The 22,863-nt window shown below is 42.4% G+C and overlaps 1 protein-coding gene across 2 annotated transcripts; it reads right to left on the reverse strand.

The window, feature by feature from the left end:
- Positions 1-344: 344 nt before the first annotated feature.
- gucy1b1 (guanylate cyclase 1 soluble subunit beta 1) lies at positions 345-22,600 on the reverse strand. 2 transcript variants are annotated; one of them, XM_062524557.1, is made up of 13 exons: positions 22,474-22,600; positions 21,996-22,069; positions 15,131-15,231; positions 14,841-14,959; positions 14,459-14,656; positions 12,674-12,904; positions 11,908-12,024; positions 11,091-11,224; positions 9,655-9,852; positions 5,428-5,665; positions 4,020-4,160; positions 2,234-2,388; positions 345-1,992 (listed from the first exon to the last, which is right to left on the reverse strand). In XM_062524557.1, exons 1-13 carry the CDS (start codon positions 22,474-22,476, stop codon positions 1,860-1,862), a joined length of 1,842 nt encoding a protein of 613 aa, XP_062380541.1. In that variant the 5' UTR covers positions 22,477-22,600; the 3' UTR covers positions 345-1,859. The 2 variants fall into 2 exon arrangements, with proteins under 2 accessions (XP_062380541.1, XP_062380551.1); XM_062524567.1 differs by lacking the exons at positions 21,996-22,069; positions 22,474-22,600 and having other exon boundaries at positions 14,841-14,957; positions 15,131-15,199.
- Positions 22,601-22,863: the final 263 nt, after the last annotated feature.

Raw genomic sequence — 22,863 nt, forward strand, 5'->3', positions numbered from 1 at the left:
CTGGGCAAGAGACGTCAGAGTACTGCAGATGTCTTTTTCACTCAACCACCAGCCGGATCCAGCAGGCTTTGAAGAGTAGAGGACATACTACATACTGTATAGCAATTTCTTTGCATAAAATAAACAGATTATTCTTTTCTTGGTTGTTATTATTATTTTACAATTTGAAATGTCATTAAAGCATTGATTTTCCCCTTTGCCTCAATACTTTTGGTCACCAGTATACAGTATGTGTGCATGTTAAGTATGTGTAGATGCGTCCTCACAATATAGATAATTGCAATTATTTCTACCTGGTAAGGGGGTACAGGGGGAGGGGAGAGAGAGAGAGAGAGAAGTCAAAAGAAGTTCCATATTGCTTTATTCATTTTTATTTTCACACATTAACACTTTTATTTTCAACACTTTAAAGAATTTGAGTTGGGCGGGAAAAGGAATCTAATCTGAGGAACTGCTAGTAGTACTTCTACGCAAAATGAAAGGTGAGCAATAAGAGAGTGTGGATTTCTCACAGCCTGCCCAGTAACTTAATACCTCGCACAGTCTCTCACACCTCAGAGGATGCCTTCCTGCAATCCGGAAAAGCAAGAAAACAGCAAGACACGCCGCCACTTCCTAAAAATAACTTCATAGTATACCTGACAATGTTACGGAACATCAGAGAGAATCTAAATAGGCCTATACTATTTCAGACACTTCATTAAAAATGAGGAGGAATCTGAAGGTAATACTTTGTGAGGCACTTGGCACATTTTGATACTAGGAACACAACATTGGAGCAAATCAACAGAAATTACAACCACAGCCCCATTTTGGCTCATAAATAACTTAAGAATAACTTACATGGCGGTTGCCAATTGTGATTTTTGAAGTGGCACAGATTTAAATTTTAGAGGATGTGAGAAAAATAAAGCCTACATTTCTCAGTCGTGGATACGTGCACTACAACTTCTCTTTCGTAAAATCATCTTTAAAAAGAAAAATACAGCAAATGTGACCCACTACATCATCTCAATTGGACAGATTACAGTTAAGCGCTTCAAACAAAAGAGGACTTGTAAACAAATTGACTAAAACCATACAAGCTAAAATACTCCTTAAATATAGGCAAGGTACTGAGGGTGGTACAAACTCATATGGTTAAACCTCAGTAGGAACACAGGGATTAGAATTAAATATCAGAATCAAACTGCTATTTCAGAAACAGAGCTACTTTGATACAAACTCAAATTTAAGACTATGTATAGTGCCCATTCTATAAATTAGGATAGCAATTATGGTTCATTTTTGGAAAGTGTACATACATACAAAAAATAAATATGTTCTGCTATGCTTAAATACAGAATTGTGTTCAAAAGCACACTTTAAAAGGCCTATATTATTTTTTAAAGCTTATGATCATATTTATACACATATATAAATGTGAATGTCAGTTGAATAGCATTGGAGTTTTTAATTAATTAACAATACTGTGTAATCTCACCATGTATGAGAGCCTCCATACATAGTCATCTTGAAAGCAGACATCCCAAGGCATAACGAACAATAAATTAAATAACACTCATGAACTCCAGAACATTGAGTTGTCAGTCAAAAGACCAAACGAGTTTGAATCAATGGAGATGGTGATGTGAGCATATTAACGACTCTAGCTAACATTATTAATGGTATATTAACGATTTTAACTAAAAAAGATACTACAGGTTTCATACAAAAACCACACATGAAAACATACAATACATGAGTTATGTTAATAAAATGTGATTTGTTTTAATGTACTGTGTTCAAGATAAATATTATGTGTCTGCACAATTAAGAAACGTTAAAACTGAGAGTGGCATGTTGCTGTAGGACAGACACTACACATTTGTCTCCGGTGTCTTCCGTGACAAAAACCACACTTTCATTGGTTCCTTCTTGCCCTTCATAGTGATCGGCCCTCTATACTCCAGGTGGAACTGGGGGTCTGCATTTTCAGCTGACTGCAAACACCTGCAACACAACCGTAGCACTGAATCTACTACATTTGTACAGCAACAGAGAAGAACATTGCCATTTACACGGCAGAGTCTAATTAGAGAATCATTTCCTTGGGAATTATCGAAATGGTCTGAACAACGCAACAAAAGCAATGTGTGGTAAAATTGAAGCATTTACTGTAGGTATTTCTCCTCTCAATCTTTAAGATACCGACGGGGAGAGTCCAAAAATGTTGCTGTGAGCCAGCAGTCACCTGTAAGTGTACTCGGAGACGTTGATCTTGCCCTTCTCGCCTGTGGTCTCTGTGCGACTCGTCAGGTTGACCGTGTTCCCAAACAGGCAGTAACGGGGCATCCGCTGGCCAATGACCCCCGTCACCACCTCTCCTGTGTGGATGCCTATGGTGATCTGGACAGAAAGAGTTTCGACTTTTAGTGAAAGACAAACATGGCCATGTACATATATATATATATCATGGCTCATTCAGAATCGGCTGTGAATAGTCCTGTCACGCAGATGATCCTATGCAGGATCATGCTTACCAGCGCCTGGACTTAAATGTTTACAAAGAGACAAACCATTTTAAAAACTTCAAAAGCGTTTGGAATGTATCTGGAAAGTCAATGAGTACTGAAACCCTTAACATTCTAAATAAAACATACAGACTTACCAATATTTTTTTATATAAATAATTAAATAATAGCACCATATTAAAACCGTTACAGTGGCATGTTGACATTTCTACACTTGCTTCATTTGGCAGATGTTTTTTTCTTTAGGGACTGTTATTTTACACCCTTATTAGGAGGCTTGTCTACCCTGAGATATTACGGATTATGTCCCCAAGGGTCATTTGCAAGTGGCATGATATTTATAAATAGTTCATGCAAACACAGAGCCATGTGTTTACTGTAGCAAGGCACTCGCCTCAAACTACTAAGGCTTGCCTGGGAGAAGGCAAGCTCACATTTACATGTTGTGCTTAACCTCTGGGGAATAAACACTGTAAACAGGACATTTAAAGACGCTGGCATCTCAGTCCCACTTCATGGGCTGCACGGTGTGCAGTAGTAACAGCTGACTGATACAATGTGTCCGGCTCAGGGATCACTGCACTGTTTCAGCTCGCTCACACTCTCAGGATGGTACAGTACCAGATGTTCAGGACAAACTTAATGCGCGTTTATTTTTACACTACAAGTCGGTATGTATGAAGGACTTCTGTACTTTTGCCAGACAGCGGTGTCACGTGTGTGCCTGTGTGTGTGTATACGTGTGTGTGTGTGAGAGAGAGAGAGAGAGAGAGAGAGAGAGAGAGAGAGAAAGAGTGTGTGTTTGTGAACGTATTTCTTTTTAGACCAATGAACAACCTCTTCATTTAGGCAACCCCCATTTTCCAATTCCCCATCTTCCTGGGTCACTGATACAATAACAAAGACAGCCAGTGTGTTTATACAAATGACCAACTGTAGAGTATCACCCTTACAACAGCTTGTTCAGACTGTGAGATGTCCTCAGTGCCTATTTCAAGCAACACAAGTACTGTATGCATCAGGTCATGAGATGTGTAAAAAGCATTATAATATATTGAAATGCTTTTGAATCCTACTGAAAAATATGAATTAGTCTAAAAAAATAAGTGGGAATGGTGGCATTATCTCTCCGGTGATCGCTCTTCAGCGGAGTGGGCGGCATGTGAGTTTTCCCGATACTCGGTGGTGTCTGCCCAAACAAGGCAAAACATGAGGGTTGTGGCATGTTTGTGGGCATATTAGCTCTGGGTTGGCATCTAAGATTTGCCTACACGCAGGCAGCTGTTCATATTTCATTCCAAGAGATCTCTTCAAAAACACAATTTTTTTAAATTATTATATTATTATTATTTTGCATAAAAGTTTTTAAAATGCTCAAGGCTGAAACATCATCATGCATAATAATGAATAATAAATAGTTTATACTGTCATATCTGAAAACCTGTGTGAAAATGAAAAGAAATTATAAAATGGGAAGCACAAAAGAATTATGTCCTCAATTCTTACCTGTACGGGTTCATCATCTACCTTCACCTGGCCAGCGATCTCCATCATGTCCAGGGCCAGGTGACAGATGGACTGGGCGTGGTGGGTGCAGGGCTCTGGGAGGCCGCTCACCGTCATATACTTATCACCCACCGTCTCCACCTGTCACAGGTAAAAACACACGCACACACACACTCATGAAAGGTCTCTCAGAGCTCAAGGGCTTCAAGCGGTGCTGCATCGGACTCAGTCGCAATCTTGTCTTGAGTGCTGCGAGTAGCAGGTTGCTAGGGGTGCAAGAGTAGCAGGTTGCTAGGGGTGCAAGAGGCTCCTCAGCTCCCTCCATCTTAAAGGTGCACTATGCAGGTTTAGCTCTTTTTGGTGAACCTCTAAAGTGGTGATACATTTATATTTTATTCTGCTGTTGTAAATAGCAAACTTCTCCTGACTTATCCCCCCTGTACACAATGAAAATGTGTTTGTTGTGGAGGTGAAGGATTAACAACAGGTAAAAAATATCTCCAAAGAGCTATATCTACTGACAATGTAATGTTTCAATGATTCTCGTGAGATTTGTAGGGCTGCCGTTGCATGGCTGTTTTTCTCGGTATGACTCGCTGTATAGCTATGCTACTGTAGGTGAATGATCCACCTATTGCAAATTCATTTACCATAAAATTGGTTCATAAAAGTGAACATCTTGCATAGTGTACCTTTAACACTCTAACTTGGATTTCTCCCAGAGATGAGAAATAATAGTCATACCTCTGGAAAAAGACCTGCACAGACTCTGTACTGTACACAGAAATATTATGATCCACAGATTCGACTCTCCCTCTCTCTTTCAACATTTGTGGCAAACATTTGGAACTCAGCCTCAAGTGACCCATTTCTGTGAGAAAAAAAAGGAGTGACATGCAGTACAGTATGTGTGCCATTTCTGCTTTGGCAGCAAAGGCATTTGGCCCCTGGTTCACACAGCAGTTATTGGGCATGGGTTTGCAGGGAGTCCTGTTGAGCTGAGGACAAGTGAATACACCACATGACAAAACACTTAAACAGCCATGTCTCCCCTGAGATAGTCACGTCCATACAGAGACTGTAAAATTCTGAGACCACCTAGCTGTTGGAACGGGAAAAGTAAATATTACTTTCTTTGGTTAGTCAGTATTGAGATTCTTGTCTTGCGTGGTTAATACGGCTTCTTAAACGGCATTCTTGTCTAAAAGCCCAAAGGCTACACGTTCAAGGTGTAGCATTGGTCAAATCTGACAGGGTGAGTTCTTTGATGATGTATCGACCTTTTCAGCATGATAACTCAAAAGGAGCCCTGGCTGTAGGTTAAAATGGCATGTATGATAAAACTCAACAAGCAGGCACTGATGCACATCACAGGCAAGCGATTTACACAATAGGAAATGTCTCTGACCTTATAGACATACGGGTTCCTCCTTGTGTCAGTGAGGATGTCAAATCTGGTGTACACGTCGTTGAGCAGGTTGACTATTTTGATGGCTCCCTCGGCTGAGGCGTGCTTGCTGCAGAAAGTGTTGAATCCCATGATGCCGCTGAAGAGAATGGTGACGTTGTCGTAACGCTTGGCAGGTACAGGTCTCTTGTGACGCAGCTCATTAGCCACTGATGGTGGCAGCACAGAGTACAGCAGTCTGCAGAACACAACCACACAAAGCAGATGATCACACAGACCTAATTAACACAATCCCAGTGCTTGAAAGTTAATGCTAATGTGTGTCGATTTGTCAAGTCCTGAAGTGAAATGCTGTGAAATGCACTGTGTAAGTGAAATAACTGGTAAAAGTGTGTGATTTTACCACTCCTCTGTTCATATTTTCTGTTACATTAATACTTTAAAAGTATTTTCATTTTTCACACAATACTTTCACAGATTTAGCAAGCCAACACTTTACGGACCATAAAAAAAAGAAATCAATGTTCTTCCATTATAAATGAAGCACAGCTGGGTTCAGCACATTCCGCGGTTTCCCTCCTCATGACTGAGGGAGGAGGTTTCAGCGTGAGAAATACACGGCCCCCAAGGACACGCTCCTCAGAGTCCTCCTATCTCCTACAGCAGCACCCGGGAGTGTCAAGGAGACGTTGTCATGGTAACCATCCCATGTGCTACTATGGGGTTCACCGTGAGATGTTAAATAATATATCACGTTTCATACCCAAACATTTAAAAAAAATATATCACCTGTCTGCAATTTTCTGAGCACACCTCCACAGTCAGAAACAGTGAAACACGTGCTGACGACATTCCCCCTTCGTCTCTTTCCAAGAACCCGCTCGTGACTTGGGCTGGTGGACAATTTGGTCTGGGCCAGGACCATTGTGCGATGCGGGAACTAAGTAGTCTCTTTGCATCTGAACCCTGAAACGCTTCATAAACGCCTCCTTGCTCTTGTCCTTGTCCTTGCACTCGTCTCCTCCTCTGTCTGACATATTTACATATGAAAGCTGTGGCCAGACGGTCACAATGATTATGTCCCCCCATTTGCTTCAAAAAATGTGACTTGAAAGTGTTTTCCTCTTCCTTTATAAATGATATGGAAATTTCCCCTAGCCTTGGACCTAGGAAATAACATTTCGCTGTTGTGAATTATATGCTGGGAGAGAGGCTGCACAGGCAAACAGGCCTGGCTGAGCAGATAAGCGTGAAACCATTCATCCGGTTCCAGCCGGCGCACTCTCCTCAGCAAGTTCTCATCAGATGTTGAGCCTCCAGAGGTGTGTGGAAGCGGTGATGGCCGCAGTGCTCACGCTTGCGCTCGCTCGCTAGCCGCCCAAACTGCCGAGGGGACGACTTACATATTCATGAAATGTTGTGATAGTTAGTCGCCTCGGCCGAACCGCGCTCTCGGACCGCCGCTGCTGAGGCTGACAGAAGGACTAATGATCAGAGACCTGGCGGGGTGTGTCCACACACACATACAGAAGAACACACTACCACTCACATACACTCACACACACACACACACACACACACACACACACACACACACACACACACACACACACACACACACACACACACACACACACACACACACACACACCAACACACACAGACCCTACGGCAGGACCAAACAGCTGCTCTGGCAGAAATTCCGCTATACACCCTGCAACTCACAGCTGAAGGCCACGCAGACGAACCTCTCCGAGGGGTGACATAACACATCTACAGGCAATTAACCGGAGAACAGGGCGTCCGCCGCTAACATGGAGGGCCACTTTGGCGCAAAACAAAATAGATGTCTGGCTGAGCTGACGCCGTCTACTGCGGTCGTGTGTTTATCATCAGTGGTCTTAATCTGTGCGTCGCGGTGCCTCTGAAACGCTGTGGCAAATCCAGAGGAAAATTCTCCTCTCTTGTTTTTCATGACCTGTGCCTGCTAATGACATGAGTTCTAGCGTAATACCAATTAGTTCTCCGCTGAAAACTGGATCCTCTGCCGAAGTGGCAGCTGGCATTTGTAAATTAGGTGAAAAGCGGGGGGGAAAAGTCACGGGCAATTTATCTCACAACAATAACAGAGTCACATCTTCTTCTTCCATGCCAGACATTTTTAGTCCAGATGAACAACCCGTAAGCAGAAAAAGGTCGCTAAGCCAATACAAAAGGCATCATACTGTACATGGCCAAAAAGGCATAACTGGTGAATTAACAAATCTACTGGTCTAAACATCTAAGTGCGATGTCACTGAAAATGATTTTGCAATATAACTAATTTATGTGTATCACTTCATTTATCTCTAAAGTTATTCTAGTGTGCTATTTTTGAAGCCCATCGCACCCACCCACCCGCCCTGTTCCCCACACATCAGACTTACTACACCCTCCTCCATCAATGCCCATAACAAAAATACTAACGAGCTGTCTTTGCTTTCCTCTCCATCGCCGCCACACAGATAGTCCAATTAGACATGACGGCTCGGTCCAGCGCCATCGTCTTTCGGCCTGGCCTCCGGCGCGAGCCCCCGCCCCTCTCTGCGCTCACACACAGCTGCCGGGGTGTGCTGTCTGGACGTACGTGAGCCAGGAGGTCTGCTGCAATATTGACCTCGCCTTTGATTCGGACAAACATGTCCTGCTGGGGCAGACATGCTCCCCTCCGACAGCGGCTGGCTGCAGAGTTTATTATTACAGTGGTGGAGCAGAGGTGGCCATTTCATGCAGGGCCCGCCAGTTAACACTGTGTGGGTCTACAGCACACTGCGAAGGGAAACTAGAGGCAGTCAGTCAACCGGCCAGGAGAAATATCCGTAAACTGTCAGGTAATGGCCGAGGTGGTGGAGCGAGATTCGTGCGGCAACCTTTTGTAGTTGACAGTAGACAGACTATTTGGAGCTGAATAAATGACAGGGACTTTTCACATAAGAATGGATAATGTCTGTTTTATAGCTTATGCCTACTGTAGCTATAAGGAACCTTTAAAGGACCAAACACAGAATTGACTTTCTGACAAACAAATTTCAGGTGTTGGTGAGGGGAATGACTAGAATAGCGCAATGCCTGCAGCGCTGCAAGCCAACCTGCTTTCTGCACACAATTGTGATATTCTATAAATTCAGTAAAAACTGAAGAGTAAAATCTCAGTGTTTAGCTGTCACATGACCGGAGTGCTTCTGAGACTGCATCCTCATTGAAGTGAGCACACTGCACAGTGTGCTGCTTTACAGAAGGGTGATTTTCCTATATTATGATGTGAGTGTTGTTTGATGGCTTGTTGTTTGATGAGATGATTTGAGTGTTGTTTTGAGGCTGCTTCACAGCAGATGATGATGAGCACATGATAACAATAAACAATAAACAATAAACACATTCATATCACGGATAAAACTCATTGCTACAGTATCAATGAAAGACTGTCAGTATCACACATTGATCTGTGGGAAATGTACTCTGTGGGTTGTAATTGATTGATGTGCTGTGGTTGACTCCTGGAGGGAGGAGTTGATGTGTTATCGCCAGTATCATGGCAAGGGAGGGGCAGTTTTGTACTTTACCGCTGAGGTGAGAGGACCTCTGAGTCATGCTCAGTGATAGCACGGTAGCCTGTACTTTGTTCTTTTTCAATAGCTGATGTAGTGTCTTGAGTGCGGTATTGTGCAGTCCAAACGCCTGGCAGTGGCCTAAAATAAATCACCTTTTCTGCACTACTTCACACCTGACAACTCGGGGCTCAGGATCTCAGTTGAATCTTGTGAAAAAAAAAAACGCTGCAAGTGATGCATGCTTCAAAACTACCGTATAGCTTTCCTCTGAGAAACAGAACAAACAGAATATCTGTGTGAGGATATCAAAAGCACAACATCCTCTCTATCGATCCAAACCGAGGCTAGCCGAGCGGCCACTGTTTAATGGAGCTGTACTGGATGGGCCAGAGGAGTCAGAGAGAGTCTGCGTTTCTTGTTGTTTTAAGCCCCCAACATTGTCTTTAAGGCAGCGCAGCCAGGAAGGCACTAGGGTCAGGCCAGGGTTATGGTTAGGGTTAGGGTCAGGGTTTGGTTTAGGATTAGGTGCCTTTAAGATGACAATGGCAGCGCTGCCTGGAAGGGCGACGTTGAGGGCTTAAAACACCATCGAGCGAGAGTCTGCGCTGCGGTGCGGTGCGCTGCGTTCCGGACTGACCTGTCTGTTTTCTTCTTCTCGTCCTCCAGGGCTCGGAGCGTGTGCTGCAGGCGGTCGGTGAGGATCTCCAGCTCCTGGGTCAGCTTGTACTCCTCGCGGAACTGCTCTCCCAGCAGCACCAGGTCCCGCGTGGCGTCGTGCAGCGGGATGTCGCTCAGGTACAGGCCCCGCCGCGTCAGGTCATCCAGATTCATGACACTGGGCAAGAGAGTAGGAGTGAGTACGACAAGATCATCAACAAGCTTACACGTCAGGTCATCCAGATTCATGACGCTGGTCAAGAGAGTAGGAGTGAGTATGACAAGATGATCAACAACCTTACAGGACTTGAAATATCTCATATCGTTCCAAGCCATGTGTGAAGAGACATAAAAATAAAACACAGAAATGCCCATGCAATATCTTTGATTTTAATAGCATTTTTACTACGCTAATGCTATAAAGGTTAATGCAATGTGAACAATCCCATATAACACACTTCAACAGGTGAGGATAGCTTCTAAAGTATCACACTGCTTTTCTTTCAACGTGTTTTCGTGTCACTCCAAAGTGACAAGAGATTTTCCTTTAGAAATAGTGCTGCAATGCAGTGGACTGCTTTGTCTGGAAAACTCCAGCAGAAATCCAGCTGGGGGTTTGACTCTGCAAGCGCTGTTTTCCCATGCAGAGAAACAAGTGGTGCATTGGTGCTTGACTGTATGAGACTGAAGCCACTAGCCCGGATCGCACTCTTGTTATAGAATTACTCCATTGTGCCTGCAGCTACCGAATGAGAACCCTTCATTTAAAATGAGCACTTGATAGCATCCCATAGTCAGCCCACCAACACGGCTGTCCTGTCGGAGTGCAAGGCTGGAGGTACGGAGGACCAATGTCCATGCAGCACTTTAGGAGACACAGACAATGGAGGCACTCATCACAGGTCCTGGTCTGGAGCACATTCATCCTCATGACATGACTCAAACTTGGACCAGTCCTGGGTGGGTCCCTAACAGAGTATCGGTTATTTTGACTGGGTATGTTAATGCTGCATGTACTGTAACATATGCTTACATTTTCATATTATCACCGCCACAAAACCTGTTTTTTTTCCAAGTGGGGTGTAAATCTGTCATTTTGTGCAGCAAGCACTAAATTAATTGGCCCTGTGGGATGAAGTTTTTTCATTCTGTTCTGATTGGTTGAGTTCAATCATGGAGCCTGTGTTCATTCTGTACGCTAAACCTGTGATTCTTTTCTGGGCACTTCAGGCATTATTACCTTTATCCACTGACTTTACAAATAACATAATTAAGTAATTATGAAGGCATTCGCAATAATGACGATGACTACGACGCCTGTAATTATCACCGTCCTCCTCTGAATGACGACGATGGTGATGATGATTAAGGATGATGATGATGAATAATGAATAAGATAATGACGGTCATTGTCACCTCGGGGAGCAGAGGAAGAGGATGTTCTCGGTCTCGGGCAGGGAGATCATCTGGCCTTTGAGCCGCAGGCAGCTGCTCTCCGTGCCCGTCAGCTCGTCCTCGCTCTCGGCCGTCTCCACGTTCAGCAGACCCTCCTGCATCCAGGAACACACACACACACACATGTTCCTCACACACACATCTACCCTCCTGCACCCAGGAGCACACCAAGAGCGTTCCTCACACACACATCTACACTACTACTGTGTACTGCTCACCAAGTGCAGCATCCAACACACACACACACACACACACACACATACACACATCTACACTACTACTGTGTACTGCTCACCAAGTGTAGCATCCAACATACACACATAGACTCATATTTTTTTTTCCATGGCTAACATTGGTTCTAATGGACCAGCCACGCACAGAATTGTATGATTTGTTGACTGAAAATATGCCGGAGTTTCTGGTGACTGAGTGACTGTCATTACTAGTAGGGTTTAGTGAGTCAGCTGCATTCTGAAGATAAACAGCGCATTCTACAATTTCAGTTATTGCAGTTCATAGCCCAGGGACTACAGACCATCAAAACCTCTGACACCTAATACATAAAAGCACCCGACTCCAAATCATTTAAGTAAGCAATGCAAATTTAGTTTTTTGTCAAAGCAGTCAATGCTAAAATACACAAATTCGGTTGTTCAGAATCTGTGCTGAGACTGCAGGGACTCTTCACAGGCTTGCTTTTCTCTGTGGTGCCTGGTTCTGAAATGTAGTGATTTTCTTTCTTGCCTTCACAGTTCAGCCTTCTGGCACACACACATACCTTGCTGCGAAGCACGAAGACGGTGTTGATGTGGGAGAGGATTCCGTGAAAGCCGAAGTCAATGTGGGGCCGCACCAGGGAGAAGACGGAGGACAGGTTGCACACACCGGGCTGGAGCTGAGGAGGAGACACACAGAATAGAACTGCTCTCGCCAGCACAGTGGCCATACATTCAGTCTATTTTTAGAGTACCCTTGGAAAGGCCTGACTAAAAATCCTTGCTTCTCCAAGGTGAGAGTGTATTTGGGAGAATATATTTTTTAATTCAGCAAAAATGATGACGAATAATGTAGGACAAGCAATAACAAGCAAATGTTCCCTTCATCGCCCACGCTGTGTAGCATTTTGTCACATTCTCCAAGTGAAACACATGGCTAAGCAAATCAGATACATTTTCAGTCCAAGGATGGACACACATTCTCTATTATATGGCAGTGTTGTTTGACCAATAGAGTATATTCATTCTTTTGAGTGGGTGTATTAGGTGTTAAGAAAGTGGTAATTGTGCTTGCAACACTGAATCCTGTGCTAAAAAGTAAGAGGATGATCAAAAATTAAGGCATCAGCTTTGTGTCGTCTGTGGCCAATGTTTATAAATAAACTCTGGAACAATGAAGTCCTCCTCCAGTCTTTTTGGAAAAGCCAATGCAGACACCGCACTGGATTCACTGAGAATCCCTTTGAAGAAACCACAAACATCTGAGCACATACCACATCTGAACATATCCACATTTCCATTATGTATGATGACTCAGGATGGAATTACCTGTGGCAGGACTCTAAAGATAGCATTGCCACACTGCGTGAGCGTGAGGTCCTGGTCAAACATCAGGTGAAAGGGAAAGGCCTTGCAGAAGGTGTAGGGGCTGATGCGCGTCTCCTGCGTGCCATTCTCCTCGAAGCCGTCCAGGTCCTCGTAGAAGGCCTCTTCCTCCGACTCCTTCTCCTCGATCAGGAACTTGATGTGGTCGCACTCCTCGCCCTTCTGCTGAATGACCTGGTTGTCATGGCAAAAGAGGGATGACAGACATGAGGACTCCAATACAAGCTGGCCTCTTAAATGGACAGATTCATAAACACATGGGTGGACTGGATCTTCTCAGCCAACGGATGGTCTGGAAAACTGAACTGATGGACAACTGAGACAGTATTTAAAATGCTATTCACATTAAAAAGAGTCAAATTAATGAACTAAGTCTCTGTGCTAAACCACATTATACAGTTCCAATGCTAACTACTACATTTTGTTGTTGTTTAGTACTGTGCAGTATGATTCTAACTACACTCTTAAAACAAATGTGTTGTCCTTATCTGGACACAGAGATACAGTATGTTAAAAAACAATGCAAGCTGTTGTATTTTCGACAAAGGTTTTGTTATTTTCAACACATATTGTGTAACAAATAAAAAAAGGAAACAACGCAAGTTGTGTTGTTTTCAACACATTCATTTTAAGAGTGTATATGTCATGGTTGTGCATGCTTATTTCTGTGTGCACAACTCAATGTAATGTTCTGGGGAACCAGAGAGCCAGCAATCACCATTTACGTGCATGTGTGTTATTTGTATTCCGTGCCATGATAGTAAACTAGTTTGATGGTCAAAATAACAGCTTCAAAAATAATATTATCAGACAGCAGAATGAGTGGCTTGGAGTGTGAATCGTGGTGAGACTGGTAAATGCAGTATTTTTTTCTGGTTACTGAGCTCATAGCGCTGACGTCAACCAACTGTCTCTTCGCCCTGCTGTCACTATGGCAACGCTAGCTAACAACAAGAAATCAGGTGTCACATTTGGAGGGTCTGTCAATTCATCTCCTTCATTTTGTACTAGGCTTACAAATAAAATAAAAAAACACAATATAAAATGAATCCAGTGTGGCGTTTCCGATGTTGTTAGGGCCTGATGGAAGAGGAACCTTTAAAGGAAAAGATCAACAGAATGCAGTGACACTGGTGCACTGAACATTCAGTATACTTGTACTACGGCTTGTCTTTAAAGAAATGGCAACAGAAAACATTGCATTTCTGGCCTGCAAATATGTTGTGTTTTTCCAGTAATTGTTACATAATCACTTTCCCAAATTTCATGTATAATTAAGAAGGGTACGATTAAGGTCACTGTTGAAATTGTTGCAATATTTATCCAGTGGTGGAAAGTTATTCTCCTCTCAAAGCCAACTCTTCATTTTTGCATTAATGACTTGACTGTGCAATCTTACGTGCCTAGTATTACTCAAGTTGATTAGCCTAGGCCAGTTCTCCTCCAAGGTGATATATCTGACCAAAAAAAGACATATAGAATGTACAGGCAGATCTCATTGTCTACATCTAAAAATACATCTTGTGAGTCACAGCAGCAGTCTAGGGCCAATTTCAGATTAGTCCCATGTGAGGGTCCACAAACCAGTGCAACAAAGCCTTTCACAGTCTGTCCACCAGCCATGCTGGAGAAGGACAGGAGATAGCCCAAAGCAAGAGAAAAGAAACAGAAGAAGGAGAGAGAGAAAGAGAGAGAAAGATGGAGAGAAAGAGAGAGAGCAACAGAAACCTTCATCTCGATCTCTGTGCCATGGATCTGCTGAGCCACTGTCTTGATTATGCCGATGACGATGTCCTGCAGGCCCTCTCGCTCCGAGTAGTAGTGCAGAATCAGGTTGGTCCCCTTCTCGCCGTCCGTGCAGCGGAAAGATGGTGCCCGCATGCCTGGGTAAATGGTGCCCAGGTGGTCGTGCAGAGCATCCAGGTTCTGTCGAGAGGAGAGGTCGGCATGACATCTTATTGTGCTCTTTTGTTCTCTCATACGCTCTCTCCACTCTGCTTCAGTGGCTCTTAAGCTATTGCGTCAATGGCACTGATGGAAAAGGAATTGCTTGAATTTTCCCCATTTACTTTTTCTACATTTATATGTAATAAAGATTGCAGCCTCTTACCTGCAAGAACTCCCGGACATTGGAGCCTAACACACGGAGTATAGTGTCATATCCGGATTCTTGGCAGAACTCAAAAAACATCTTTCCGAACATTTGCAGGATTTGACCAGCATCTATCTCTGAAGGAATAGAGAAAGACATTTCAAAACCTTTTCATTATCATATTTGCAACACTTGACATGACCACATCCCTCTCCATTTAATCTAACCATTCAACATTTATCTCTAAGCTCTAAAAAGACCACATAATATAATCATGGCAAAAACAGCATTGAAAAATCGTCACTTACTAAGAACCTTGCTTGCGGCAGCAACAAGATCATAGGTTTTGGCATCTTCATAAATTAATCTGACCAGGAACTGGCCTTCAACATCAAGTTGAGCTTCTCTCCTGCTCAAAAAGAAAACTGAGAATTACCCATTTGCCTTCTATGGATGGCAAAGGTTTCCCCAAAGACTCTGTCTGACATCTGAAACCTTGTTTGGCATCAGTACACACTGAAAAATCAGTTCAGCCATTTTTAGATTATTAATGTTAAAGGTATATTATGTAAGTTCAGGTATCCCCTAAAGTAACAATATACTGTATTTATATTTATATTTTATTCTGTAAATAGCTGACTTCCCTATACACAATGAAAATGTTTTTGTTGTGGAGTTGAAGAATTAACAATAGGCCAAAGAGCTATATCTACTGACAAGGTAACATTTCACTATTCTCGTAAGATGTCTTTGGTCCTCTATTCTTGAGGTTGCATGGCTGGTTCTATCCGAGGTGACTCGCTTCGACTGTGCTGTATGGTTATGCTAGGTGAACGATTCCCCTAAGTTAATTACTATCAAATTGGCTTCGGAAGAGTTATATTAAGGTTAGAATCTTGCATATTGTACCTTTAATGAATATTGAATTAATTATAAACTCAAGTCATGTTGATAATTCCTTTGGAATCTAATGATATGTCTCTTTTTAATAACTTAAGATAAAACACAATAAACGGACAATGCAATAAGGTTGAAGACGTACAGTAATTTCAAACAAACCTACACAAAAACATACATTCAACCTTTCTCATTCACTCTCAGTCCATAAGAAAAAACAGGTTTTAATGTCTTACATGAATGTGGACCAGAGTCAATATCACCATGCGCACACAACGCACACACAAACTTCTCTCATATATGCAAGAAAGCCACAGTCTCTCAATAACCAAACTGAAAGACCAAAATCCACAATCCACAACTGTGGAAGCAAAAAGGGAAATAACCAACGTCTTCAATGAATGAAACGATAACCCCAACAAAAGATGAAGGATTCAAGGATTAAGGTCTAAGCCTTTTAAAGAAGAAGGTCTCAAATTAGGTCGGATGCTTAATCTCCACTTTGTGTCTTTCAGTGCAGCATGCTTGCTGGGCACTGTAGGAGATGGTGGTCTGTAAGTAAAGCAGATAACACCAAGCGGTCAATCTACTGCAAGGCACAATAGTGGAAGCTCCAGAGGAGATACTACAGTAGCAGTTGACCTCATGGGTGCATTCCCTTGGAGCAAACCCTTATCTTTGATGGTGATCGATTATTATTCCAAGTGGACGGAAATATTCCCTTTCAGCCTGTGTCTACATGAAGCTGGGAAAATAGAAATGAGCTGTAAAATACCCTGTCTGGAGAGACAGAAAAACACTTTGTCTCATCAAGATCCTCGTGGAGGTAATCTTTATCTGGTGGGGAGTGCCGCAAATCTCTGGTGTCAGACAGAGGATCTCCCTTCTGATAGATTTCTACATTGGGTGTTGTACCAGTTACCATCCACAAACAGCCTTAACAGAACATACCAACTCGACCTTAAGACCATGCTTGGGTATGTAGGCCAGTGCCTTAGCACCTGGAGTTCCACTCTCCTCTCCATCAAGCCCAACCAGAGACTACGGGAAATCTCCTGCTGAAGTACTGTAACCCTGGGTGGGAATCTCAGAGTTCCACAGAAGAAGCTCATCTACAGGTTACAGACTTGAAGTGTTCCAATACATCCATATGAATTTTCAACTATTAGGCCACCTCCAGTACCTTCATAAGCTGGTCAAGGTGACCATCCAAGGGATTGTCATGGAAGTACCAAAGAAATCTCGGAGACCAGTGACCGAGGGACAAGTACAACTAGCAAGCCCACTAACTAACGTAATGAACTCTTCGCCACAGCACCCCCTGTTGGACCACGGAGGCACCGATATCTCTGAGCTGTCTGGTGTTAACTTAAAACACTGTTACTCTAACTCCTTTAACATTTCAGGCAAGGTGGTAGGCAGATTGGAGTGGCTTTCGGTGGAAACAACATGACATATTGATAGATGTGTGTAAAGCGGTCCATATGCTCAAGACAGAGGTTTTCAAAGTGACTCCTTGTTACATGTTGTGGTGATCCACAGGTACAAGCTTTTCATGGGGTCTTACCTATTCTAATAAAACATTTAGAACTTTCAAGCCCTCATGCATGCCTGCTGAGGGCTCCTGTGGACACAAATTCATGTGTTTTTTTTGTCAGCGTCTCCACAACTTTCTAAGAGCCCATGAAACCCTTCAGAGTGCACTAAGTGCCCCAGCACTCCAGTTCCATTTCTAGCTGAGGCCACAAGCAATCTTTAATAATATCAGAGCTATATCTAGACATGTTTTGTGGAATAGTTTTTGTGATACAGTTTCATAAATTTGTGTGATTTTGTAACAGAGTTTCAATACAGCATATTGTTGATGTTTAGCCTACAGCCATATTATCCATTTTTGATAAAATTCCTATCCACTGTCTCTTAAACATTGTACAGTTAAGCAGCCAAACATTTTGCATTTTGTTTCATCAGTAAGTCAAATATTCAATCGATTCCATTTATTTTATTTAGTTTAGGTCTTGTTTATATCGGGTGAAATCTGGCCACATCAAATCGTTTTCTGATAGGCAATGTTTTACTCTATTCTCTTTGATTATTTCATGTTAGGCTGATGCCCCTTGTATTGATAATTAGGCTAGCTAATGCTGTACTGCAGGCTTGTATATTATAACAGCACTGTCATTTCAGACATAAACAGAAAAGGTGTCAAATTGTTTGTGATATAGGTAAGAAATATCCCACAGTATCTGATCAACAACAGGGCCTATTCCACATAACACATTATGGCGTGAGATTCAACTATGGACAATTGACTTGAGTCTGAAACATGCCACATGTTGTATCCAGGATCCACAAATACTTCATTTGACCTGTAATTGGTTGTTTGGGGTTCTTGTTCTGTAATCCCTCAACCTGCATCCCTCTTCCTACAACCAAACGAATCTTGAGTGGCCTCCCTGCTGAGAACCTCAGATCAAGGTTAGGGGTAAACATAAGATAAATCGGTTTCATATAGACACAAACTCCATCCATGGTGGATATTGCTAGTGAACATATTCAGGCTATGTGTAGGGATTTTCTCTTTGCACATTTGCATCTCACCCAAAACATGTGCATGATAACATACAAAGGTGTTTGTTCTCGTAGTGTGGGAGATTTTTACATACAGTAGGCTTACCTGTGGACCATGAAAGTACAGCTGCCCTTTGCCCTGGTCTGATAACACAGCCACACACTGACTAGCATCACTGATGCAGAAAGAGGAGACATAACACTTGCTGTTCTCCTGATTAGCAGTACCACCAGTCTCCCTCTTGATGGCTATTTATTTATTCAACGTATGAGTGAACAACCAAGTCAGTGGCACCTAACATTATAGTTGATTCTGTCCAATCATTCTACTTGCCTGCACTTCATCTTAAGCTAGTAAGACGCTGGCAAGTACATGGTGGTTCAATTGTTGAACTAACATATGGAAATGTACGCAAAGTTACCAAGCATGGCATGACACACACACACACACACACACCCTTTGATTTCTATGCTGTGTTATGCCATGGGCTCTACCCACTACAGTTGCTATCTACATTAGTGGTAACAGCGAGTACACATAGATACCAGAACAAAGAGACAGAAAGGCACCACAATCCCTATAGTATGATGTCCAGTAGCCTGGACGCAGGACCGGGAGAGTCGTGGAGAGCCAATGCAGTCACGCGAGCGAGGCGACTAAGAAGGGCAGGGCGCATACAACTGCAATACCATCAAAGGGCAGATATTAAAACATCCACCTTGAGGCAGTTATTCAGACAACATGGAAAAATGTCATGGAGCATTCAAGGGCCACCCCACAGTGGAGTCAGAGGCATTATGCATACGGTGGAATGCAGCTGACAGTGTTCCTTTAACGAGACCTGGCCATTCGTCTCTGCCCTCCATGGGTCACATGAGTTGAAGACCTTTAATTCTAGCACAGTTTATGCCATCTATTTGAGTCCTTATACTAAACTCTCAAGAGGACATCCTGGGCTGCCGCATAATATGTAGCTGGGGTTAACAGTGCACACACACACACACCACATTTTCTTTTTAAAACATACATAGTAAATAGCATTTTCCTTATTTTATAGTGACAAGTGACAATTGTATTTTTTTGCAGATATTATGCTTTGCTGCCAATAATCAAATTGCTTCCTTAATATGAGTCTTAACTTCAGTGAAGACTTTTAGTCAGTGTCCTTTGTGGTTGTAGTGGATAGCGGGTCTTAATACCTCCTGATTTTGAACCGATTTACTGTACATGCTTCAGAATGTAGAGGGCTGAGGGCAGGGAGGGCTTTTCTTGTAGTTTCTCATATATAATAAAGTTAAAGTCACTCTTAAAGGTGCAATGTGACTTAGAGTCACAGAGTCACACTTAGATGCTATGTGTAAGCTAAGGCTCTGAGATTTATTGGGAAATAAGAACCTTTTAGGTGAATTTATATTCACACAAACGCAATTGGTTAAAAGCTTGATTGGGCAAACTAATGACCCTATTGGCTAATGTAATTGCTAATGCATTTGCTAAAAGTGCATTCACACGCAATTATGCATCCAAGCCTCCTGCTACTGTACTTCTGCCATGCTCCACACACTCATGTTTCACTCATCTCTGGGGCCCACTGCACAGGGGTCAGGGGTCAGACTATGGGGGTCCCTCATGACCCCCCATGCATGTTTTACCATGTTGTAAGTCGCCTTGGTTACAAAGCGTCAGCCAAATGTAATGTAATGTAATGACGCTAATACTCTAGACAAGTCTCCCATGGCCTAACAGCAAGCCATCCCACTTCTTCACAACATACTGTACGTAGCGCAGAGAGAGTGCAGCTAGTCACTCCTCCTGGGCTAAAGCCCAGGTCTACAGGGCAATGCACCTGCTCCATGACAGCCTGAATGTTTTCTCTACTTCAGCCGCTACTGTTTTGTCAGCAGTGATACCTTAGCTACAGTTACAGCTTGGGGTTGGACTCTTCACACATACAGTTTCTAAAAAACATTTTTTTTTTTTTTTTCCAAAGTACAGTATGGCATTCAACTACCATATTTACAGTAGTGAAGTGTTTCCGCGGAGAAGAAATTGCATGTTTTAAAGCTTCATTACTGTCTGCTGGCAGTTAAGACAAGGTGAACATCCAAAAGGCGCTTTTTCACAGCTTTTGTTCACTGTGTTTCTAATTGCAATTTTACATGTTTGGAAATGAACACACTGGATCCTGGATGAATATGTTCCTTAAAGCCCTTCGTGACCCTTCAACTTACAACTTACGACCTCTGTCTCAGTTAAATAAACACACATCTTTAGCACCAAGTACACATTTAGTATACAGGTTTTGTTAAAGTGTTGAAGTGAGTTTTGCTCTCTCTCTCTCTCTCTCTCTCTCTCTCTCTCTCTCTCTCTCTATCTCTCTCTCTCTCACACACACGCACACACACACACACACACACACTGAGGGTTCACAGGGCTACGTGGACAGTGTCACAAATCAGTGTTGCAATCTCTCTCTCTGCAGGAAGTCTCTGAAGTGCAAGTGTAGAGGTCAAGTCTTGGAGAATTTGTCTTGAGATCTGTCTGGAATGTACCACCAACTAACAATAGACATGCCAACACTCTCCATTCATCTCACTAACACATGCTCATACCTATTTTTCTATTTTCCCCAACGACAATAAGGCTATAGTAACGACTCTAATATTGTATTAGACACAACGGGGTTAAGATAGGAAAACAGCCTTGATTTGCTGTCCTGGCACCCAGCAACATTCTCTCCTTGCAATTTATACCAGTCGGCCAACAACACCTGAACAAATATCACATGAAGTAATGTAAACGTGAAAAAAAGAGGACCAAACACTCCCAAAATAGAGGCAGCATGAATAATTGCATCATTAATCACATCCATTCTGTAGGTTCCAGATAACTTTTGTGATAACGCGAGGTAGAAACCGCTATGGTTAGGTGAGAATGCACTGGCTCTTCAAAACATGTTTGGATAAAGACAGCTGTGACTTAAAAAGATGAAATGAGAGTCACGTCTGGGAGACAGAAGACCAGAGAAAGACAAATAAACTCCACCAGTTATGTTTGTGGGTTCGGGGAAGGAATGTGACCTGGTTGTTTATACATACTGTAGTTGTGACTGTGGCATAGGTAGGCTGCAATAGAGTCCTGATATCTTGACATCCAAGCACAAATGAAGTCTTTGCAGAATTCAAAGGCTAAAGCCTAAAGATGAAATCATCTCTGATGATGATTTGCGGTTTTTATATTATCATTAAAATGACTGCAGTCAGTGGGGTTGGCATATCGGTTACAAATCATGCAGGCTCTTTAACTAATTTAGCAGGTAAGACTAAAAGCCTAATCTAGTTCAAAGAATTTTAAGTTCTTTAATCAAGCTGTTAAAATGCCATAAATGTCATAGGCTTAAAGCTTTTCCTCTTGAAGTGAAAAGGTAACTTCATAATTAAGGGAAGGCCTAACACATTATAGCATCTATTGATTGCAAACTTGAACCAACCTCCAATGATCTTGCAACTTCACAGAGAAGAAGAAAAAAACAGTACACATCTCATCAGCACTTCTGCTTTCCATTGCCATGACAATATCTCCTACTATACTGTAGGCTACTAACATTTGAAGTGGTTTACCTCTATGGCTGTTAACACAATAATGAAAACATAATAAATGTGCTGTTAATAAATGTTAACTTGTCACAGGCTACCAGAACTTACTTAATGTCTTCCCACACGTCTGGTCCATAATTTCTGAGTACCAGAAGTTCCAAGGCGTGGTTGACAAAACCGTACTGTAAATTAAGCAGTATATTGAAGTTATTTTAATTAATCATCACCGCAAACGTTAGAATAGACAAACAGGTAAGAGCCAATAAGAATGAATGCATGTGGAATCATGGCTATCCGACTACTCGGTCTATGGTGATTGCAAAACACATCGTTAGTTGAGCTGTAGCCTATTTTGCTATGATATTGCTTTATATTTTTCATTTACAGATCATTTCGTTATACACTTATATTGGACGAAAGCTCCGCTTGATACAGAAATCATTTTTCCTAATGCTCTGCAGAATTATTTTCTGTACTGACGTAACCCAAACGAAATAGACTAGTCTTCCGCATTTACGAGAAACACAAAATTGCATCTGTAGGCTACATGAGAAAATAACCTCTTAAAACCAATGTTCAAACATACCATGATTTAGTAACGAGAAATTCCTCTTTTCCGTGAAGCTCTTCGCTATTAATTCTTGGCTCTAAATACTGTTATTGCTATAACTAGAGGTTGTTATGTGGGAAACCACCATTCCTGAAAATATTTCTCATTAGATTGACAACAGAAGTGCCCAATAGAATGTCAGCGTTCCGAACAGCCAGCCACTGGGAAGATGAGAAAGGACGGCACGACTGAAGTGATGCTCAGTGATACTACTGCATGCGGCCTTATCTATAAAAATAACACAATCTCTAATCTTTGTCTGTGTTGACATGCTGCATGTGTTTTGGTTTGAACAGCTGATTTAATTATGGGCCTATCGTTATTTTGGCCAAAATGCTACTATAACATGTTCTTTCTTTTCTGTTT

Source organism: Sardina pilchardus, chromosome 2, assembly GCF_963854185.1.
Source record: "Sardina pilchardus chromosome 2, fSarPil1.1, whole genome shotgun sequence".
NCBI classification, from domain to species: domain Eukaryota; kingdom Metazoa; phylum Chordata; class Actinopteri; order Clupeiformes; family Clupeidae; genus Sardina; species Sardina pilchardus.

Excerpts from the sequence above, each read along its gene's own strand:
- gucy1b1 (XM_062524557.1), bottom strand. Across the intron at positions 5,666-9,654 it reads GAGAAGAAGAAAACAGACAG|ACTGCTGTACTCTGTGCTGC; the intron begins GTCAGTCCGGAA and ends TGTGTTCTGCAG. Across the intron at positions 2,389-4,019 it reads TAGATGATGAACCCGTACAG|ATCACCATAGGCATCCACAC; the intron begins GTAAGAATTGAG and ends CTTTCTGTCCAG.